This window comes from Mandrillus leucophaeus, unplaced genomic scaffold (genome assembly GCF_000951045.1).
Source record: "Mandrillus leucophaeus isolate KB7577 unplaced genomic scaffold, Mleu.le_1.0 Scaffold110, whole genome shotgun sequence".
In the NCBI taxonomy this organism is placed as follows: Eukaryota; Metazoa; Chordata; class Mammalia; order Primates; family Cercopithecidae; genus Mandrillus; species Mandrillus leucophaeus.
The window spans coordinates 2,371,518-2,395,448 of NW_012099210.1; the positions used below are offsets into that span (position 1 = coordinate 2,371,518).

At 46.4% G+C, this 23,931-nt stretch overlaps 1 protein-coding gene across 2 annotated transcripts in view; it reads right to left on the reverse strand.

The window, feature by feature from the left end:
- Positions 1-269: 269 nt before the first annotated feature.
- Positions 270-23,931, reverse strand: part of TANC1 (tetratricopeptide repeat, ankyrin repeat and coiled-coil containing 1) — a 287,746-nt gene continuing 264,084 nt past the window's right edge. The window contains exons 20-27 of one of the 2 annotated variants that reach the window (XM_011991663.1): positions 15,607-15,740; positions 13,881-14,004; positions 13,066-13,241; positions 8,582-8,714; positions 7,162-7,253; positions 4,971-5,117; positions 4,036-4,141; positions 270-3,359 (exon numbers count right to left, since the gene is read on the reverse strand). In XM_011991663.1, coding sequence (XP_011847053.1) covers positions 3,319-3,359; positions 4,036-4,141; positions 4,971-5,117; positions 7,162-7,253; positions 8,582-8,714; positions 13,066-13,241; positions 13,881-14,004; positions 15,607-15,740 — 953 coding nt within the window. In that variant the 3' untranslated portion in view covers positions 270-3,318. The remainder of the gene's footprint in view (positions 3,360-4,035; positions 4,142-4,970; positions 5,118-7,161; positions 7,254-8,581; positions 8,715-13,065; positions 13,242-13,880; positions 14,005-15,606; positions 15,741-23,931) is intronic. The other variant, XM_011991653.1, reaches the window with a different exon arrangement.

The window sequence follows — 23,931 nt, forward strand, 5'->3', positions numbered from 1 at the left end:
ACCACATAGGAAGTATATATTGCTTTCCTGCATGCTTGCTTTCTATTTGAGGCAAAAAGACTAATTTGGCCCTTGAGTATTGTGGAATTTCTAGCAGCTGTCACCCTTATTCTGAAATTATAAAACGAAATTAAATATGCATTTTGTAGTGTTAATATAAAATATGCTTTTCACTATTCCCTCTAGGGTAACAAGGATTAAAAGCAACAGAGATAGCTGTCATCAGGCTGTTCTCTACTTATCCACTGACTCATTTAGTGCAGAACACATTCTATTAATAGTCTTTATTCCATATGGAAAAGTACAGTAGTTGTGCAGAAACAAAACTAACAAAAGAGTAAGACTTTCACAAATATTAAAGAAAATAAATAAGCCATAGTAGTTACAGCAAAACTCATGGAAAGCCTATAAAAATGATAAAGCTGTCCATACGAAGTACAATTGTACACACAGGAACAACCATTGAAGAATGACATCAGAGGTTCCTATTTGTACAAAACCATAATGATGTTCACAGGAACTTCATTACAACGATTCATTTTAAAACATTCTGCAAATATATAACTTCCTTCTCCTCAATTTTAGAAAATAAATTTCACATCCCAACATATAAAACAAATACACTCCTACCTCTCTCAAATTAGCATTTTAACATCTTCCAATAAGACACCATTTTCATATAAAAATACCTTTAAACCAAGGTTCATTCCTGTACCTTATCTTTACAAATGAATTAATACATCAGCTTGAACTTAAGTAGCACCTCAAAGGTGTTCATATAAATGAGATAAAGTGCTGTTACTGGTATACTGTTAACATGCCATAATAATACATCATTCAGTGCAATAACCAGCATGGATGAAGCTTATAGAGAACATGCAAATCATGACTGGGGTTTTCTTTTTTGTTTTTAGATTAACTACACTGAAATAGTTCTATTTACAAGTCTGAATAAAACTGGGCTATTTAATATATACAACATGTGACTATAAAGTACTAATTGTACAACAAAACAAAAGCAACAACCAGTCCTATCTTTAGTATCTGAATTAAATATTGTCCTTAGAGGAGCTTGGAAGGATTGTTCCAGAGCATTATCATTGTTAAAAGCAGTTTGGAAACCAGGTGAGAGCCAACTTTTAAGCGCCACTAAAAATGCTGGTCTTAGCTAAAATTTAGCTTGAATCCACTTGACCACCAATCATGATTCCAAATGGCTTATACTGTTTCCAAATATCAAAAACACCTTCAAGCACAAATATAGGTTCCAAAAAAAGGTGCTATAAAAATATATGAATAAGAACCATAACACAGAAATAAGTGTTTAATCCCTTTATAGAAACTGCTATGAAGGGAACAATACTTAGGTGTTCATATTTTGCTTAAAAAAATTGGCTGCGTTTACAGTCACACTTATATTTAGCTAGAAATCACTCAGAACTTAATTTTTATGTATATATTAAATGGGATTTGACTCAATGGAACCGTAACTGTAAAATTCCATTGTTTCCAGAATACATCCCTTGGATGTACATCACTTGGGCATGAGTTAAACCTGTCACTCTTTAACAACAGACACATTTATTCTCTAAGTAGGTACTGTGATTTTACCACATAGCAAAGGCAAGGAGGAAAGTGGCAAAAGCCAAACAATTTCGTAACTGAAAGTCATTAGTTAATGTCTTCTGGGCTGTCTCAAAATTTTAAGTTGATATAGTTTTCAATTCTGTTTAGCATTCTTATTTATGGTGACTTCTAGCTATTAAAAGAAGTTTTATCCCGCATTTTAGATATATCAATGGCATCAGATCCACCCCAAAGGAAAAAAAAGGGCTAAAAAATAATTTTTCTGATGAAAAAACTATTTAATTTACCACCAGGATTAAACACACTTTTCCCAATTCCACAAATGGAGCTTTCTTAAGGCTCACACATTTGACTCTATGAATGATCGCTTTGGTTTGGCTGCAGTGAGGTGGCTCCTGTGGGCTTCATTACTGATATGAGGCTGCTGTTTGGAGATACTTTCCTGGTACAGGTGAGACACAGTCTTAGTTATCCTGTTCTCTTGACAGTGGACTGGAATTTGGCACTTGTTTTCTTCTAGCTCCTTCACCTGTGCCCCATTGTGGACACTTGCACTCAGGGTAGAAACGGAACAGGTTTTGGCTTGGTTATTACATCCTCCCGCTTGCACGAGGGAGGGCTTCTCAGTGGCAGCGGACTGCAGGCCAGCTGCAGATGTGTTTGCCAGCAGCCGCTCTGGGGCCGGACAGTGCCAGGCGCGGCTTGGAGGATTGCTCTGCTGTTGGAACCTCGCAGTCTTATCCATGATGCCCATGAATGGCGTGTTGCGGGGTCTGTGCTCCGCTGTACCGCCCTGAACGTGGGTTACAACCTTGTCTTTAATTCGAGTATCTGGTCCTTGGACCTTGAAGCCATCTGAAAAACTGCTGCTCGAAGTCAAACTACTGGTTGAACTTGACATCTTTATGCTGCTGGATGGAGAACCAGAAGAGCCTGAGCTGGTGAGGGAAGCTGGGTGTCTCATGTCGCTGCTGGTCGCCAGCCCACCTTGGTTTGGAGGGGCTGCCTCCACAGGCATGGAGGAATGAGACAGAAGCCTCTCTGTGGTTTTCGTCTTACTTGGTAAAGGGTGCGCAGAGCCACTCTCACCGCGCTGCAGGCGGACATTCTGGCTGGAGCCCAGCCGATCCCCAAAGTGGCCACAACCAGCTCCGGTAGTGAAAGTACCTGTTCCCTCTAAATGCTGGGTTCTGCTCCCAGCAGGTGTGGCAGCGATTCTCCCTGGCATGGGACTCGGAGGAGGGTTCTGAGAAGAGATCTGAACTTTTGTGCTGCCATTTCTCAAGGCCGACTGGCCAGAGCCCAGGTGCTGGCTGGTTTTCACGATCTGGGCCTGCTTGGAGGGCTGCAGGACCAACCCTGGCTGGGCCACAGGCTCTCTCAGGGGCTTGCCGATTCCTGCCCTGCTCTGTGGCGATACCGGCCTTCCTTTGGACTGTAACCCTTCTTGAAGGTTTCGGATGTATGGGGAAGGGACAGATGAGGATGGCTGGGATCTGGGAGTTGGGGAAACAGATTCTTCCTGGGGAGAAGTTTCTTCCTCTTCAGTCTCCTCAGGGTGAAAGTGGTCACTTAAGCCAGGGGTTGGGGCGTCCTCTTCGTTCTCAGAGTCATTGGGTGGAGCTGGTGGCAGGCCCTGCTGTTTTTGCTGTTGACTCCTCTGGAGTTGCTTGCACTCCTCTTCTACACGGGCCAGAAGCCTTTTGATTTCCTGATTGGTGGGACAGAGTTTCACAGCCTCTTGCAGGTCAGCGAGAGCTGCCACGAATTGCCTTCGTAGGAAAATGTAAGGTAACATTACAAGTCACACACAAACATGCTCAGAGTGTAACTGTTCATAAAAGAGCTGTGCTCAAAGGAAAGAGAAGTTAGCAAGTGAGTTTTGAACACTACGGTGGTGGCCAGGACCCATTTAACCAGCCCAGGGTTACTCAGCTAAGTGGCAGTGCTAAATTCTAACCTAGATGGGTGTGACTCCACAGCCCTGCTCTCCATAAAGACCACTGGGCCAGGAATAAGGGGAAGCATGAATCAGTGGACACCAGAATCCTTTTAATATTGTTACCATCCCATGGTAACACTGTGCCCACCTCTCATTCAACAGGCTTATATCACTCTTCCCCTCCCCTGAATTTCCTAATGCCCCTAGTTGGCAGTTTCCCTGAAATACGGACTAAACTAGGTAGGAAGTTCATGTTGCAGTAAGTTCATGTTGCACCTGGGGGGAAGGGTGGGAAGGAATAATTACTGAGATGTCAGGAGAAAATAGAAGTTTACTCATCACTGATAATGTCCACTGCCTCTTGGAAGTAGGTAGTAATACTAATTCAGTATTTAAAAGGATGAGAGGCACCTGAGCCTCTCTACAGCAAAACCTCCCCAAATTCGACAGACAGGTTTGATCCCATAGGAAAAAAGTCTTCTCTACACACAAAGATAACTATGGACAGTACCTGCTGTTTCTCTTTGCTCTTGCTCTGGCATAAAAGGCTTCATAGGACTTGGGCTTCATTTCGAGAGCCTTGGAAGCAAATTCCTCTGCCATGCCAAAGTCCTGGTGTCAACAAGAAATACAGGAGTCAGAAGCACTGTGGACACACGATTATGGGAAGCCCTTTTAGCTTTGTTAGAAAGGGTAGAAGCGCCCTAAGGCACAGCCAGAGAGGGAGGAAGGGAAAGGTCTGTTTTCTGTTCATTTTTAAAGTGAGGAGATAATGACAGTTGATTAATATCATTAGGAGAATAATCCACTACAGAAAACAGTGGTAGTAACAGTGCCCCAGAAGGCCAGAGGGTGGAACCTCACACCCCAGTGGAGAGGCAGCCTCAGAGAGGAGTGCAGACGCTGCATCCATTCTGGCAGTAGGGCACAGAAGCAGGCAGCTCAACAGACTGGGGCAGGAGGATGCAGTTAAAAAAAAAGGTAGGAAGTAAAACTGAAACGGATCTACTAGTTACAAATTGACTATGAGTTCCCCACGACTGGTTAGAAACGAGTTACTGGCAGATCCTCTGAGCAAATCTAACAGAAGGCAGGCCCACCACACTAGGCTTGGGTTGGACTCTCGTGAATCTGGGGATGGCAGTGCTGGCAGCATCACTGTTGGGAAGCTGCAGAGGAACAATCTGCATTTGCTTCTCATCACTGAGGCCAAGGAAATGAAACCCAAGTGCATTCCTTCAACATCACGCGAGGAGCATAGCAGCAGTGACCAAACGATGGTCATGGACAGGAGCTGTTTCCCACATGCCAGGTTCACATAAATGTGCAAGCAGATTGGACAGGAGGGCCCAGGATTTGGTCTGGAGAAGGGCGGGCCTTCACCGCTGGGGAAGGGCTCTGTTGCTGGAAGACTGGGTTGGAATAAAGGGGCACAGCTTACATTTGTTTTTCTTCGGCATCGAGACAGATTGAGATAGAGGGAAACCCTTAATTCATTGAAGGGTCTCATGTCCTCTCCGAATCCTTCTCGAGGAAACTTCCTTAAGGCATACTGGTACCTCTGGGCTGCTTCTTTCATCTTCCCTTTCTAGGATTCAAAAATCACAAACATTTGTCCTTTTTCAGAGGCTGTAAGATGAATACCCTCCCACACCCGGAACACCCTGGGGAGTTTACTCCCCCCTGCAAACCCATGACAGAACATTGAAAGCATCCAAATAAGTGTCAAGGTGGGAGCTAGTTCACTAACTGGGCTGACGCACGTGGGTTTCACTGTCCTCATACGCACCCGCATCCTGTGGTTACACCGTGAGAAACAGTCTGTGAACTGCTAGATTGATAACTATCAAACTTAATGCATCAGATTATCTTCTGGTATGTATTTTTGAAAATTATTTCAAGAATGATCTCATATCTAAAGATATTTTAATGCTAAGCATAACAGAAATCAGATGAAAAAACTGATCCTATTCCTAGGACAAGTAGCCTCTTGTAGATAAACCTAGAGAGCTTGCTGCAGAATAATTTTTCTTCTAAGAGGAACTAAAACATGGGATTTAAAAATCAGAACAGCACCACACATCATTTTCAAAGCTAAAAAAATCCATTTGCTCAGTCAGTCCCACTGCACAGCAGGTATGAAGCCTGTTGAAAATGGCTTCGTATTTCCTACATAATTGCCTACTAAAATCCATATTAAAAGCACTTCAAAGCCACAACAATACACACTCTCAACTCAATTTCAAACTGATTCCAAGCCAGGAACCCTGCTGGGTCATGCTATATTGCCTATTTATTTGTTACTATTAAAAAAAAATGAGAAGGAAAAAGTCTACAACATAGCAAGTACAGCTGCCTAACAGTAAAAAGGATGAACACGGTCATCATCTAGTTTTTCCTATAATCTTTTAATTCTGTCTGGTCACAGAGCTTCAAAGAATAGTGACCTATGCAAATGGCCTGCATATCTATCTAAACCAGGGGTTGGCAAACTATAGCTTGGAGGCCAAGTCTGGCCGACCACCTGTGTTTACAAATAAAGTTTTATTGGGACAGAGCTGTGCTCATTCACTCTGTGCTATCTGGGGCTGCTTTTGTGCCCCCACAGCAGCACTGGGGAGTTGTGACAGAGGCCACACAGTCTGCAAAGCCTAAAACATTTACTGTCTGGTCCGTTACAGAAAAAGTTTGCTGACCTCTGACCTAAACTGTTGTCTTATTTTAAAAAAATTTAAAGTGAAGTTTATTGATCTGAAAATCGTATTTCCACTAACAAGGGAAAATGGAAAAAATTAATTCAGTCTCCTGAGTAACTGAGGTGTTACTTGACTATATTAAGTAAAAATATCTCTAAAACCGGTTTCAAATTCTAGAAATTCATAGATATTAAAAATTAGATAGGAAAGGCTTAGGAGACAGAATGACCCTTTTCTTCTAGAAACATCTGCTGGGTGTTCCTCTCCCACATCTCATGACGGTGCCTCAGCATGGTGTTCTGAACTCAGAAGATGAAAGGCTGAGGAACCTCCTCTATGACGTTCAGTTGACCTAGAGGTGACTCGGCTTCACGCATGGCTTCAGACAGTAAGCATCACTACAGCCTCAAGGATTAGCTCAGAAATAATGGTTCTCAGACACAAAGAGAGGTGCTTTCTACCTTTAAGATTCTGCCAGTAAGATATTAAGCCAACAAAGTGGGCATGAAGCCAGATCAGCACCTCTTGGCACTTTTTTTTTTTTTGAGACTGAGTCTCACTCTGTTGCTGAGGCTGGAGTGCAGTGGTGCGATCTCAGCTCACTGCAACCTCTGCCTCTTGGATTCAAGTAATTCTCCTGCCTCAGCCTCCCGAGTAGCTGGGATTACAGGCACCTGGCTAATTTTTGTATTTTTAGTAGAGATGGGGTTTTGCCATATTGGCCAGGTTGGTCTAGAATTCCTGGCCTCAAGTGATCCGCCCACCTCGGCCTCCCAAAGTGCTGGGGTTACAGGCGTGAGCCACCACACCCAGCCACCTTTTGGCACTTCTATTACATGGATTCTGTGCAGCAGCACAGCTATGGCCATTATATACCCAGTTAAGAGCATGCTCCGAGGCAGTTTCAATGGCAAAGAAAAGGGCGGCACAACTTACTTTGTACATCACATTTCCTTCCTCCATTAATTTCTGTAAAAGTATAATCAAGATATCAGGTTTGGAAGTGGCCATCGCCCAAGCAGCATTTCCTGCAAAACAAACACACATTCAGAGGCACTTCAGAGGCCCAGGGGAAAGCATTCCAATTCCTCCATGGCCCCACAACTGAAGGTCAGCACCAGCAGGAGCCCAGCTGCAAGGACCACAACATGACGAGGGAGGGAGCAGGACGCTGGCGAGGCTCAGTTGCTAATCCTTTCCACTGACCTGGGCACTCGAATCTGTCCTTGTTATTTTACTGAAAAAAGTAATGAGAAACAAAGGCATCCAAGCAGCGAAGACTCATCCCTCCCTTCCGAGTGGGATGTGGGGGAAACTGATTAAATGAGGCCTCAGCACAACCTCCTCAGTTCCTGCAGCAGCCACCGTGTAGGCATGTGTTCTCAGCATGCAGTCCCTGCGCCCTGTCACCGCGCTCTACTCCCAGATGTCATGGCTTCTCTCTCCTACCCTACAGCTCGGCCACAACCTCTTTAACCCCTCCCTGAACTCTCGGGACACTGTGGGAGGAGTGCTGAAGAGCACAGCCCTGGAGCCAGCCTGCCAGGTCCCCATGGCGAGTACCACACAGCAGTCCTAGGGGAAGCCATTTAGCTGCTGGGTGCCTTGGTTTCCTCATCTGTAAAAAATCATGGGATTGTCACTGAGACTTTCAGGGCTGTGATAGGGATTAAGGCAGAAGGTGAAACTGCTTGGATAGTTCCTGGCACTGTTCACTGCTTGACAGTACTAGTGAATAGCATTTCCCTCACAGTGCCCTACCCAGAGCTAATCTTGACCAAGGGCCCCACACATCGAACCAAAATAGGGACCCTCCCCACATCTGGAATGGTGTGTTGTGTCAAAGCCAGCCACGTGGAAAGGGCTTTCCCTACTCAGGGGCCCTCCCATGATCCTCAAGTATCATCCTAGTTTGTCTCCATGAAATCATATTACTACTACTTCACAGAAACTTGCTGTGGTGGCCACTTCCCCACACAGCTGACTGGCTGCTCTAGAAGAGTGGCTCAGCCTCCGCTGCTGCTCAGAGTCACCTGGGGAGCTTTCAGCAGCACCGCCCAGCCCCACCCCACAGCAAGAGGCTGAGCCAACTACTCTCTGGCATGGTTCCTGGCCACTGATACCACTCCAGACTGTCCTTCAACACCAGTCTCTGCTTTCCACACCCTCTGCCAGAAACACCGTGAGCTACTTACACATTGTGTATAATGATGATTAAGTGAGACTGCGAGAGAGATCTGCAAACATCTGACATCTTACTTCCTAACCTGGGAGCAGGTCACTCTCTGTGCTCTCTAGGCTTCTACAATCGGGAGCTCACCCTTCCTCCTGCTCAAGGGAGGCAGTGCTCACTGACCTAATTTGGCTCCCTTTCTGAGTAGCGCCACCACTACGGACGTGTTTCGGCAGCCGATGGCTCTGTCCAAGGGCCGCATCCCGCTGTGGTCCACATGCTCGATCACGGCTCCCTTCTCCACCAGGTACAGCACCTGTAGGGACAGCAGAGGCCTGAGCAGCAGCTGGGGGCAGGAGTTCAGGGGTGCACATGGATTTGGCGGGGGGCAGTCAGCTTCAGTCTGATTGTAGATGCCTCTGCCTATTAAGGATCCTAGAACAGAAATAAAGTGGACACGAAAGAGAGAAGAGGAGCTGCAATCCCCAGCTAAAACCTTCACTGCTGAAGAGATTTTGCTGTCAGGGATGAGGAAAGCAGGGGACACGCTGCCATAGGTGGGTGTGTGCACACATGCATGATCTGTCATCTCATACCACTCCCCAGGTCACAGAGATGGGACACAGTCACCTTTGCATCTCCAATGAAGTAGGCAGCAGACTTCTGCAATGAGCTCCAACAAATGAGCAGGCCACAGCAGTGGTGACTTTAGAAATACTCAGACCCACACAACCTGAGCAGGGCAGACTGTTAAGATTGGCAGCTTGGGACTGGATGGACCTGAGTATAATCCGTTTCAAAGATATTTGAAGGAAATTGGGAAAGTAAAGATGGCAAGTTTGATACCACGGTACAAGGGCTGATTTGATGTGATAAAACAGCTGTCACTTGAACTAAACCGGAAACAAGAGGAAGAAACACTGTGGTCACTCAAATTTCTCCGTTTACTGGAGCCATTTTAGCCTATAACCATTTTTTAGCCTGTGGCTATTTTAGATTTTCATGTGGATCTAAAAAGATATGCTTCCTATCATCCACTCCACTATTCAAAATGACACTAAGTAGAGGGATTATCTATATAAAGAACTAAACCCAACTACAAAAACCAAATAACCTCATCTTTAGAATGGGCAAAGGACTTGAATAGATTTCTACAAAAATGATCAACGAGTGGCCAACGAGCATATGAGAAGATGTTCAACTCATACCCATTACGATGGCTACTATTTAAAAAAAAAAAAGAAAAAAAAAAGCTACTATAGAAAAAGCACCAAGACCCAGACATGCAGGGCCATGGCTTCCACTGCCAGGTTTGCAAGCACCTGTCTCTCTAGCTAGTCCTTCCACAAGTACTGGCTGGGTGCGATGGCTCATGCCTGTAATCTCAGCAATTTGGGAGGCTGAGGTGGGCGGATCACCTAAGGTCAGGAGTTCAAGATCAGCCTGGCCCACATAGTGAAACCCCATCTCTACTAAAAATATAAAAATAAGCCAGGTGTGGTGGCACAGGCCTGTAATCCCAGCTACTCAGGAAGCTGAGGCAAGAGAATCGCTCGAACCGAGGAGGCAGATGTTGCAGTGAGTTGAAACTGCATCACTGCACTTCAGCCTGGGTGACAGAGTGGGACTCCATCTAAAAAAAACAAAAAACAAACAAAAAACAAGTATTGGTGATGATGTAGAACAATTCTGGAAACCTTGTGCACTGTGGTATGAATGTACAATGGTGCAGCAGCTGTGGAAAAAACGTAGGGCAGTTCCTCAAAAAATTAAAAATACAATCACTGTATGAGCCAGAAATTCTGCTTCTGGATATATCCCCCAAATAACTAAAAGCAGGGTCTTGAATAAATACTTGGCCACCCATATTCACTGCAGCATTATTCACAATAGCAAAAAACATAGAAGCAACCTCAGTGTGCACTGACAGATGACTGGAAAAACAAGATGTGGTATATACGTACAATGGAGCAATATTCATCCTTAAAAAGGAAGGAAATGCTATTCTAACACACGCTACAACATGGGTGAACCTGGAGGACATTATGCTACGTGAAATAAGCCAGTCACAAAAAGACAAATACTATATGATTCTACTTACATGAGATCTCTAAAGAGGTAAAAAACTCACAGAGACACAAAGTAGAGTGGTGGCTGTGATGGGCTGGGGGAGGTGGAGAGTTGTTTAACAAATACAGTTTCACCTTTGCAAGATGGAAGGTTCTAGACAGTGGTTGTACAACAATGTGAATATACTTAAACTACTGAACTCTATATGTTTAGAAATGGTTAAGAGTAAATTTTATGCTATGTGTTTTTGCCACAATATTAAAAAAATGATGTTAGAATGCTAAGTTCCTTCACTGTTCTCTAATTTTGATAAACTACAGAATGTGGAAAGGTAGCTGAAAAATAAGTGTAGACATGTGAGATTTAGTTGAGTATGTTTTTGAAAACTGACATGAAATAGAGTTTACAAGGTATTGGAAGTTGATACCATTTAACTCTGGCAGCGCTGCCTTCTAAAAGCACCAAGGCACAGAGGTGCAGGGCCATGACTTCCACTGCAGGGTCTGCAAGCACCTGTCTCTCCAACTAGTCCTTCCATTAGATGTATTGAACTACTGGAAACTGGTAACTCTCATGTAGCTGACTATTCCTCTGGCACCTACTAGGTACCTAGGGCATGCAGCCTGACAAAATCACAGTTTCTGCCCTGAAAGACATTTCAGAGTTCTCAGTTTATTAAGGTTTTATTCCCTCAACCCTTGATTAGACATGGGCATTTGGCAAAGGGATAGTGTCCAAAGCTTTCCATATTATTTTTAGGCAATGCCATATCACTTTAAAAACAACCAGTATATGTACATGATGAAATACTATGCAGGCTTTAAAAGAAGGAAATCTTGCCATTTGCCACAACATGGATGAACCTGAAGGACATTATGGCTAAGTGAAATAAGCCACGCACATAAAGAGAGCATGATCTCACTTATATGTGGAATCTAAACAAGTTGAACTCACAACAGAAGCAGAGAATACAAAGGTGGTTACCAGAGGCTGGGAGACAGAGGGACCTGGGGAAAGGGTAGGCACTGGTCAAAGGGTACGAAGATTCAGTTAAACAGGAGGAGTAACTTCTGGAGATCTGCATAGCACTGCAACTAGAATTAATAACTTTAAAAAATTATTTTATTTAATTTTATTTTATTTTTGGAGACTGAGTCTCACTCTGTTGCCCAGGCTGGAGTGCAGAGGTACGATCTTGGCTCACTGCAGCCTCCACCTCCCGGGTTCAAGCAATTCTCGTGCCTCACCCTCCCGAGTAGCTGGGATTACAGGCGCCCACCACCACGCTCAGCTAATTTTTGTATTTTTAGTACAGGTGGGTTGCTTGATCTCGAACTCCTGACCTCAAGTGATCTACCCATCTCGGCCTCCCAAAGTGCCGGGATTACAGGCATGAGCCACTGTGTCCGGTCAATACTGTATTGTTTATTTCAAAACAGCTAAAAGAGATCTTAAATGCTCTCACCAAAAAGAAATAATATTTGGGTGACAGATACATTAATTAGCCTGATTTGATCATTCCACAATGTATACATGTATCAAAACATCACACTGTACCCCATAAATATACACAATCATTTGTCAATTAAAAATAAAACTTTGTCTGGGCATGGTGGCTCATGCCTGTAATCCTACCATTTTCAGAAGCCAAGGTGGGGAGATCACTTGAGCCCAGGTGTTCGAGACCAGCCTGGGTAACATAGTGAAACCCTGTCTCTAAAAATTAGCCAGGTGCGGTGGTGCATGCCTGTATTGCCAGCTACTCAGGGAGCTGAGGTGAGAGGATCTCTTGAGACCAGGAGAGCAAGGCTGCAGTGATCACAGCACTGCACTCCAGTCTGGGCAACAGAGCAAGACTCTGTCTCAAAAATTAATAATAGGCCAGGTGCAGGGGCTCACGCCTGTAATCCCAGCACCTTGGGAGGCCGAGGCAGGTGGATCACGAGGTCAGGAGTTCAAGACCAGCCTGGCCAACATGGTGAAACCCTGTTTCTCCTAAAAATACAGAAATTAGCTGGGCATGGTGGTACGTGCCTGTAATCCCAGCTATTCAGGAGGCTGAGGTAGGAGAACTGCTTGAACCCAGAAGGCGGAGGCTGTAGCAAGCTGAGATTGTGCCACTGCACTCCCACCTGGGCAACAGGGCAAGACTCCGTCTCAGAAAAAGAAAATAATAATAATAATAAATTAAAAACAAAACAACTTTTAAAAAAAGCAACCAGGTAGTCATTTGATTAGTCACTTACCATATATAAAAGTACTTTCTAAATGATCTATGCAAAAGTTTTATTTATATGGATGACTGAGAAAATCACGTACGGACATGCATACGCGTATTCACATATGTGTCTTTTGTATGTGCTGTTTGTAAGCAGGTATTTTTAAGCTTTTATGAGTTGACTAAAATCCTAAGTATAGATTGCATGTCACAGAATTAAAGAAAAATGAAAGATCCCCGACAAGACACACACACACACACACACACACACACTGACGACCCTGAGACACAATCTCATGCAGGCCCTGGAGTGAGCTGTTCACTTCCTGGGGTTTCTTTCCAATGCAGGTGGAGGTGGGGAACACCTGCTGGTACTCACAGTCTCGGCATCACCATAGAAGGCAGCCAGGTCCAAGGGCGTGCGGCCATTCTTGTCCATCTGGTCTATCGCAGCTCCTTCTTCAACCAGATACTGGACCACTGCCCTGTGACCTTTCAGACAAGCCCAGCTTAATGCTGACAGACCCTCTTTGTCTAGAGAAGAAAGGGCTGCACCTGAAAGGAAAGCCCATTCACAGAACATGAACCTTATGAGATGACAAAGACAGAAAGCAAATAATTGCACACCGGCAGAACACCTGGCCTGAACCGAGTGTCAGTCAAGCACTGTGAAGGGTGACACTGGCCAGAGGGGATGGCAGAATGGTCATCGCTGCTGAAGAGGAATACCAGGCACGTGGCTGTGTTGCCTATTCTCTCTACTGTATATCAGAAAATTTCCGTACAGCCAGGCGTGGTGGCTCACACCTGTAATCTCAGCACTTTGGGAGGCCAAGGATCACGAGGTCAGGAGATTGAGACCATCCTGGCTAACATGGTGAAACCCCGTCTCTACTAAAAATACAAAAAAAATTAGCCAGGCGTGCACCTGTAGTCCCAGCTACTCGGGAGGCTGAGGCAGGAGAATGGCATGAACCCGGGAGGCAGAGCTTGCAGTGAGCCAAGATCACACCGCACTCCAGCCTGGGCAACAGAATGAAACTCCGTCTCAAAAAAAAAAAAAAAAAAAAAGAAAGAAAGAAAATTTCCATAACAGAAAACTTAGAATTTGATTCAGAAAGCACTGAATGGGTCTGCTAAAGTTCTCTCTCTGTGTCCGTCCAAAAGAAACCTTTGAGGGCACGATGCTGCTACCTTTTGAAAGGAGGAATTCCACGGTGCTCAAGTGCCCTTCACAAGCAGCCACCATGAGGGGCGTCCGGCCTTGCTTGTCACTTAGGTTCACATCACAGCCGCGTTCCAACAGCAGTCTAACAATCTGGAAGAGACACTTGAAATTACCATCCTCCTGCTGCCTTTTCAACCACACCTGCTATACCCAGACAGGTTTCTGAACCTTTAAAAGTAGTCAAATGACTTTCTTTCAAAAATCCCTAAGTTGCGTGAACCATGGGGCCTGGAAAATCTTTCCACTGTATTCCTTTGAACAGAATCTTTTCCAAAATATATGCTCTTTTCAACATGCTCAATTCATTGCTGTTATCTACTAAATATACACATACTAGACAGAAATGGTAATTTGGGGGAGGAGGGATGCCAATCACAATCTCCAAGGACAAGACAGCCACAGGGGCATGGGAAAATGAAGCACAACTCAGGGGGGCAAGCAGCAGTCATGGGGTCCCCCATGGGCACTGAAGCTAACTAAGTACCTACAGCTGAGTGCAGGGCAGGAGGGGGTCTCAGAAAGAAGCTCGCCCACTACACACCCAAGCCATGGGCTTTCTTAAGATGCAGCACTGGCGGATGGCATGCCCTTTGGGGAAGGCAACTTTTAGCAAAGCACCCTGAGAAGATTCTCAGCCCTAGAAATACACCTTTCAACCAGGCATGGTCATAAGGTTGGGGAGGAAAAAACCTCAGAAAACCAGATGGGTATCTCATCACCACCATCCCAGCAGAAACTGCTTCACCCACAGCTTAGCCCAAGTTTTTCCCCAACACATCACCTGTTACATGGCCGCAGCAATAGGAGGTGACACATTCCCACTGCCTTCTTGCTTGTTATCCACTAACAAATGCTTTCCAAACTTCCCCGTGACTTAGGACACAGCAGAGCCAGGAAAGGATTAGCCAGAGGATCAGGGTGAAGCAGTGAGGGTGACAGGGAACAGATGGTATAAACCAAGCTCTTAGGAATGGAAAGGGGAGAAGAATCCTGCCAGGAAGCACTCACAGCTCCTACCAAGGGAGCCAGCAGGCATCGGCAGAGATGCGATTCCATGACCAAAACTTTGGTCTAGAACATTCTTCTTTGTAATGGTCATAACATCCTTTGTATCCGTAGTGTATGTGTAACCTGCTGCTAGGTGAGGGGTAGGTATGTGGTCACTATTTATGAAATGAAGGAACAAGGATCCCCTGGCTCCCTTGAATGAACCACAACAATGGATCATTCATAGTGAAAAACAAAACAAAACAAAAAAACAAAAACTAAAACCCAGCCCGAATCAGTGCTGGACCAGAGGGAAACATTTTCTTTTCCAAAGAGCACAAAAGAACTGCTCTTCTTCCAAGTATGTTGGACAAATGCGTCCCAAAACTACAACACGTATGTTAGAACAAGTCTCTTGTTACCACGATGAGTCCACCCACTCCACCTCCCTCCACAGCTGAAGGCAGTGGCTGTGTCTCTGACCTGAATAGCTCGGCCTTGAGCAGCCTTGCTCCCCAGCCTACGTGGCCAACTGTGTTATCTTGTCAAACGTGTGGCTCTATCAAGTAATCCCGATGGCACAGAAGCCGAGGATGGGGAACAGACAGGTTCAGGGGAGCTGCATGTGTCCTCAGGGGAGCCAGGCAATAGTGAACTCCATCCTCACTCATTGCTTCTGAAGCATTCAGGGCCCCCCCCGGGTACCTGCCAATGCCCCTGGCGTGCTGCACAAAACAAAGGTGGAACCCCTCTCCTGTTTGTCCGCGACACAGCAGCTCCACGCCCCAGCAGCAGCTCGCAGACCTCCAGCTTCCCTCTTCCTGCGGCAGCAGTCAGGGCTAAAGGAAAGTCACATAGAGGGGAATCTGTTAGCATGTGGTGGAGCACAGATGGCCAGAAATTCTTTGACAGTTCTCTCCCGCAGTGGGAGGTAGGGTCTATATGTCCTCCCCCTTTGAACCTGCGGGGGCTCTGTGACAGCTCTGACCAACAGAACACAGCAGAACAAATTCTGTGTGAGTGTCAAGGCCCAGGTCCTAGGAGATGGGCTGCTTGTACATCCCTGAACACTCTTTCCTGGAGGCCGGATGCCATGCTGAGAGGAAGCCCAAGCAGTCCTGTGGTGAGACCCACAGAGAGAAGAACTGAGGCCTGGGCATGGCTGCCAGTTCCAGATGGGCTCCCAGGAGACAGCCAGCACCAGCCGGCCAGCCACATGCATGTGCCATCTGGAAAGGGATCCACCAGCCTGGGTCAAGCTGCCCCAGCTAAAGCCATGTGAGCAGAGGTGAGCCATCCCCACCATGCCCGGCCCAAACTATAGATTCAGAGGTGGCTAAGTTTTTTTTCTGTTTTTCACAGGAAGAGATAACCAGAATACAGTGCAACGCAAACACAGATTGGAATTATTGTCTAGTTTGGCCTCTTACCCTAAAATCGTAAAATTTCATTCAACAAGAATAATCACTCAGGCAGTCTAGCATGCATGTCACTCCCCCCTCGTTAAAGAATCTCCTTAACACATCAAGATTCAGGGTTAAGAAAGTCAAGAAAGAAAAGAAGATCCAACTGTAGAGGGCCGGAGTGAACATGCTGGCCCAGTGGCAGTGAGCTGTCGTGGCGGTGCTGCGGGAAGTCAGCTAAGGATGAAAGAAAAATGGCACGCAAGGAGAGAGGACAACGAGACCAGGCACTCATGGCACTCTCCCATCAGCCTGGGCCTCCCCGCTCCCCGATTCTTAATTTGGGGGTAACAGGCAGGGGGTATAGTTCGAAGAGTTGCTTCTGCTCATCACGAGAATCACTGTCTAGAGAGAAGGACGGAGGAGGTGGCAGAAACAACCCCAGGCCAGGACGATCGGCTCTTCAGTGGGACCAGAGGCCAGCAAAGGGCTGAGTGGCGAGGGATGGCTGTTCTTCTGGAGGGAGGGAGGAGATGGAGCGCCGCGCCCTGGCTCTATTCCCAGCACATGCCTGGGACGACCCTGTTTCTAAATACAGCCTCCAACCTATACATTTCCAGTTTCCAGAATAGGGAAGTGTTCTTAAAAGTCAGTCAGGCAGACAGACCTCTCAGGCTGAAAATGGGGCAACACAGAAACAGGCCTTCAAAAGGTGTGGTCCGCATGCCAGGGAGCCTATGAGGAGCACCCAGCCCCATTAGTAACCAGGCTCACTAACGAGAGACGGATGTGGAACAAGAAAGCTCATACCCTGCTAGCGGAAAGGCACACGGTGGCTGCTCTGGAAAATAGGCTGACGCTACCACTAAGTGAAAGATGGGTGTACCCAGCAACCCACTTGCAGAGATGCACCCTGCAGGCACTCTCAGGGTGCACCAGAAACACAAGCAAAAATGCTCACCGCACCCCGGGCTGCAAGCAATCCAAACAACCATCATCGGCAGCAGCAGTAGGCTTCAAGAAAGTGGCACCGTCAATCAGCAGAACACTACATGTCTACAAAAATAAACACCATGTGGCTAAACACGACTGACCAAGTCAGTCTCACAAACTTAACAAGGATTCAAAGAAACCAAACCCAAAAGAAAACACAGAGGACTTTGTTCATACACAGTTCAAAAGCAGAATGCTGTGACAGCCGTCTCGGGAGAGGGTCACCTGTGGGCTTCTGATTAGCAAGGGTGGGACCTTGTTTGTCTCCTGTGCACCTTCTGAGCTCGGGTCTCAGAGCTAAGCCCCAGGAGCCAAGGGCTCAGGGATGCTGGTGTCTGCATACACCCCTTGGTCTACCTGTCCTCTTTGACACCCCTCAGGGCAGCTAACAGATGCCTGCTTCCTCTGGTTCCTACAATAAAGCCCAGGGAAGCTGGGAGTCTGTTGCTGATTTGTGACCTCCTCTGGTCACACCAGTCAGCATGGCCATGGTTTAACCTCCAGGAGCCACATACACAAAAGGCGGCAAACCAGTTCTCTCCCTGCAACAAACTAGCTCCCCTACTGAACAGTCTCTACGGACTGTCCTCAGGGCCATGGTGCAGTGTGGCTGGCGACCTCACCTCTTCACATGTCACAGAGAGGTAGCCACATCTGTCCCATGGATCACCTGAGCTCTGTGTTCAATCTGGGGCCTTGTCACCGGAAAGTGAGGGAGTGAGCGTGGGCAGCAGGCAGTCCTGGTCTTGTGGACCTAAGGATGTAAAGGTCAGGCCCAGGATGACCATGGGGAAAGCATCCCCTTCTCCATCCTTCCAGAAGGGCAACGCAGCTCTCACTTTGCTTCTGGTCCTCAGTCAGTGTGGACCTCATCAGTGAAGGGACTTTCTTCAGTGGCCTCATCATAGACCAGCCCCTCGTAAGAGTTTACACAGCAGCCCAGGGAGTTCAGGGCCAGTCTGCAGGCCTGGCCGAGCCCTCCCACGCCCTATTCCTCACCACCCAGATGATGGCCTGTTTCTTTTCAGAAAGGAGGCCACCACATTTCTCCAGAAAAAATGCGTTTAAAGAGCTCTGTCCTGATGGATGTCCTCAAGCCTATTGATCTATGTTTGCAGCAGACAGCACTAAAGCGGTGGGGGACCAGAGGAGGTAACAAGTCAGGAGCTGACTCCCAGCTCCCCAGGCCTTGTCTGAGCACCAGAGAGAGCAGGCATCTGCCAGCTGTCAAGATGCTCTGACGCCTGATGCTACAATATTTTTCCATGAGGCATAACAACTTCAGTTCTCTGTGGTAGAACAGTCCTTCACATGCACTGGGACATGGTCCCTTGCAGCTCTTCAAGGAGGTAGCTGGTAAACTCAGCCAAGGTCCTCATGAGAAGTCAGTGCTGGCACCAACATGTGTGTTCAGTGAGTCATCCTAGTGGAGGGCACAGGGGGCCTGTGCACCATGGTTCTCAGAAAGTGAGAGACTGCTCAGCTCTGGAGTCCCAAGGTCGAGGATGTAACACAGCACAAGACACGTGAAGACATGATCTAGTCTCAGTTGCTATGTGTGACCTTGGCAAATCCTCAAGGTCTGTGAGCTTCAGTTTTCCCATGCAGAAAGCTAAGGAGTTGAGCCTGACCAGAGTTATGAAAAGGCCAAAGTTTCCGCAAATGCTTAGTCCTCATTTCATTCTTTAAATGCACCTTATTTAAAATTTTGTAATAAACACAATACCCATCCCCCACCCAACCACCACCACATTTGCAGTTACTAAATTCTTTCTTTTTGTTTTTGAGACAGGATCTTGCTCTGTTACCCAGGCTGGAGTGCGGTGGTGCAATCTTGGCTCACTGCAACCTTTGCCTCCCAAGTTCAAGGGATTCCCCTGCCTCAGCCTCCCGAGTAGCTGGGATTACAGGCACGAGCCCCCATGCCCGGCTGATTTTTATATTTTTAGTAGAGATGGAGTTTCACCATGTTGGCCCGGCTGGTCTTGAGCTCCTGACCTCAGGTGATCTGCCCACCTTGGCCTCCCAAAGTGCTGGGATTACAGGTGTCAGCCACTGTGCCTGGCCGCTGTCACTAAATTCTGATACCCTGGGGCCCAGTGCATTACCATGGGTGCCCAGAATAACTTACCACTGGGCAGTCTTTATAATAGTGCTTTTCCTGTCATCTTTCTAGTTAGATAATTTCTTAGAACTACAGGAAGAGCCGTTCTTAACAACAATTGCCATCTGCATCACTGATCTGGATGACGAAGTGGATTCTTTCAAGACAGTGCAACCAGAACAAAATACTGAAGGGCACGGATGCTACAGCTGATCTGGACTGCAGGTGCCATTCATATTTGTGTTATGCAAACAGGCCCATTGCCCTTCCTGAGCAGATATTTAATCTCAGTGCGTCGGTATGTAAAACTGACATCAATACCATTAACAGGATGCACTGAGACAGAGGTGAGGAGGCGGTTCCCATACCTAAAATGTTTGGAAACCAGGGTCCAAGGTGATCCTATCTGTACTCTGAGAATCTACACAAACCAGTTCTGGTCCCTGCTGTCCTGGGAATTCCCGCTGTAGTCTCTTCCTGCCACAATGATAATGTTAATGATTCCTACTAATATAAGGCTCGGGGTACTTTTATATTGTGAGAGACCAGAATATGCCACCCCAAAATATGTCTTTTTGCATAAAGATTTTGAGCTGATTATTTTGAGATACTGAAGACACAGGAGGTATTCCAAAAACAGAGAAGTTATCCTCTTGTAAGACAAAATTCAAGGGTGTCTTCCTTTCTATACCAAGAAGAGAAGGATGACTACATGACTAGAGACTTCTATCAATGAAGAATCTGGCTCACAAACCTTACCCTTGTTAACCGCTTTTCTTGGGTACCTCTCCATAACTGGCCTTCCCCACACCATTTATCTTTGTTTCAGGGGATTTTTTTTTTTTTCCCTTAGAGATGGTTTCTCACTCTGTCACCCAGGCTGGAGTGCAGTGGCACAATCTCAGCTCACTGCAACCTCTGCTTCTCGGGTTTAAGCAATTCTCCTGCCTTGGCCTCCCAGTTAGCTGGGATTACAGGTGTGTGCCACCACGCCCAGCTAATTTTTGTATTTTTAGTAGAGACGGGGTTTCACCATGTTGGCCAAGCTGGTCTCAAACTCCTGACCTTGTGATCTGCCCGCTTCAGCCTTCCAAAGTGCTGGGATTACAGGTGTGTGCCACCGTGCCTGGCTGGGATGATGGCTTTTAAGCCTAAAATCTAAGCCATCTCTTGGACACTGACTCATTTCTCTGGGTATCTCCCACAGATACAACACAAGATAACAAGATACACCTGCTATTCAACTTCTGTTTGTGTAAATCTGTCTTTCATTGCTGCAGTCTGTCCCAAGAACTGTGAAGGGTAAGGATAAAGTGATTTCTTCCTCTACTACAATATACATTATCTGGATTGATCTGATCATGTGATTCTTACGCTGGAAGATCTGGGTATTGAACCACTACCTGGATCTGCTGCTGCTCTGCCATTTTCCTCCAGGCAAAGAACAACTCCCTCTTCCTCTTCTCCCCAGTTAACCAGAAGAAAGAATGAATCAAAACAAAGACACATTGGCTCCATGCTGAGGCAGGGCCCAGGTAAATGCATGATGCCATGCAAAGGAATAAACACAGGACTCTTCCATTTGATGAGATCTGAAGCAGCCCATCCACCACAGCATTCTGCTCTTTTATTTAGTAAACAAGTTTCATCTCCATTACAAACGGGGCCTTTAAATCAGGATTTCTGTTGCAGCTGCTGCTGAATTTTTGCAACAGCAGCACATCAGAAATGATAGTCCAGCACTAAAAATAGGGACCTCTGTTTCACAGAGGCGTCAGAGAAGCCACAAGTTGGAGCAAATGACAAGGGGCGAGCGTGCCACCCTGGGCATGGCAACGGGGTTGGACCCTGTCCACCTCCTTTTCCTTCACAACTCTTGCTATGGTATTTGGTGACTTCCTCTTGAGGCAACTAAAAACCTGTAAGTACAGGCAGACTTTGCTCAGGCTTAAAACAGATCACGTACTACACACAAATTCCTGACGAGGCTCTCGTTTACAAATGATGCAGACAGACAACAAGATCTGTGTTTTCCTTTTTCTAAGCAGATTGAGTATTCTGGGGCCATCGCTGCAAACTCCTGACGCTCTGCCATTTTCAGGGGATCTCAAGTTTTAGCAGCCACAGGGACTTACGAACACCATATACGGAAACAAAGAGACTGAAGAATAGCCAGCCACATGCTTAAGCAAACAAGACCACGGCTAAATTATGCTCAGGAATTCCAGCTATTCTGCTGCAAAGGCCGACCTCGGGTGCTGCCCACCAGGCTCCAGTGAGGGTTAATGCATTCCGCCCGACCCGAAGGAAAAGAGGGCAGGGGAGGGCAGGAGAAAAGAATGCCCTGCTATGGGCAGTACCTTGCCTTCTGGCCAGTGAAATACAAAGATGGAGAAAAAAAAAGACTTGGTATGAAATGGGAGCTCAAAAATCAACGTGAACAGATGGCACTTTTTAGGACTCAAATTGGACACAATTTACTCTACTTGCAAAATCCTTAACAAGATGGCATTTGTGAATTAGATTCCCATGAAAGCACATATTTTCTGACGATCTGAATAATTTCACCTCAGCAACTTGCCTTCTGTCTTGAGAAGGCAAGTAGGTTTGTAATGGCAGACGTTCATTTTACGAACAACCTGACTGGCCGGGCACAGTGGCTCACGCCTGTAATCCCAGCACTTTGGGAGGCCGAGGCGGGCAGATCACAAGGTCAAGAGATAGAGACCATTCTGGCCAACATGGTGAAACCCTGTCTCTACTAAAAGTACAAAAATTAGCTGGGCATGGTGGCACACAGCTGTAATCCCAGCTACTCAGGAGGCTGAGGCAGGAGAATCACTTGAATCCAGGAGGCGAGTCGCAGTGAGCCGAGATCTCCCCACTCCACTCCAGCCTGGTGAGAGAGCGAGACACGGTCTCAAAATAAATAAATAATAAATAAATAAATATAAAAAAATAAAACTGACAACAATCTGAACTTATTGGAAACAGCAGCAAGAGAGTTTTTGGCACCATAAAATGGATGGTTTGCAGGAATCTTTTATATACTAAAGTTCTCTGGGAAAAGATTTGATTTGCAAAAACTCCATTGTCAACTTGCCGGGGACACAGTCATTCCACAAACAGGGCTATTCCTAAAATTTTATAGCAGATCTGTCACTCAAATTCACGGGATGTGCTACCCAGGCTCAGGATGGCTTGGCTTACAGATCACAACAATGGGTCTGTATTCCCACCCACATTTGGTTTTGGACCCAACTTGGGGGCTTAGAGAGAAGGGCAGCAGAGTCAGTGCACACAGAAGCAGCTTCCTGCTGGCAGACTATGACCTTTTCATGCATTACCCATGGATGTATGCAAACCATTCTGCAAGCTGGAACGAAGTACCTCCGGAGAACAGCTCACACCAGGAGAACCCACTTTCTGCTGGCTGAGAGGGCACTGCGGGCAGGACAGGGTGGCTGGGCTCTGCCTGTATACTTGTGTTCACATGTGGAATTTCCTTCCTATTATCCTGGCCTCTCCCATATTTTATAAAAATGAGTGGAAAATGAAAAAAATGAGTGTCAACATTAATTGAAAGCAGCAGGGTTCTCATAAATGTCATCTAATTGTGGCCAAGGTGAGAACTGTGAGATGTGATGAAGGTAGTGATGCTTGACCCTCAGCCCCAGGCCCGATGGCCACACCCTGCTCAAAGGCAGAGAACACCAGGAAAGAGTGTGCCTGACACATTGCACATTTCTCAGCTACTTTATCTCAATGGTAAAATGTAATGAGGGATTTTAGGATTTCTTTTTTTTTTTTTTTTTAAACTCTGGGAATGACTGCCCGCCCCGCCTTTGTAACTGACTCTAAGCGGCTACATGGAGGCTGACCAGTCAGACTTGCTTTGCTGCCACTGGGCGCTCGGCCATCACACTGAGGGCCTTGGGGAAGCTGGCCCCCATGTCCTCTGGCTGAAAGCAGCAACCCCTCCCCAAAAGGCCAGGCAATGTGCCGCCCCGCCCCACCTTCTAGACGTAGGACTAAGATTTACAGAAGCCAAATGTCATAGCCTCGCTTTGTTCTTTGTTAGGCATTTCCTCCTGTCTCTGAGGGAGGGGAAGGCTTCTATTAGAAGAACATACTTTCCAAGAGCTATAAATTTTTCACCTCTACAAAGACCAGGCAGTTATCTAACCATGAAGGTAATCAAGATGGCTCTTCCAGAAAACTGTACTTGCACTGGGAGACAAACGTCCCAAGCCTTGGGGTCTGGGACAAGCCTCCAACACTGCCAGCCTCAACTGAAGCTTCTGCAGGCTGGGGCACTGCTGTTCAGTGACCTCACGAATGGGAAGCCAGCACTGCCCAGGTACAGTCACAGGCCGTGTGACGATGTTTCAGTCAGCGACAGACTGTGCATACAACAGCACAGTGGTCTCATAATACCATATTTTTATACCTTCTCTATGTTTAGACACACAAGTATTTACCTTTGTGTTATAGCTGCCTACAGTATTCAGTACAGCAATATGCTGTACA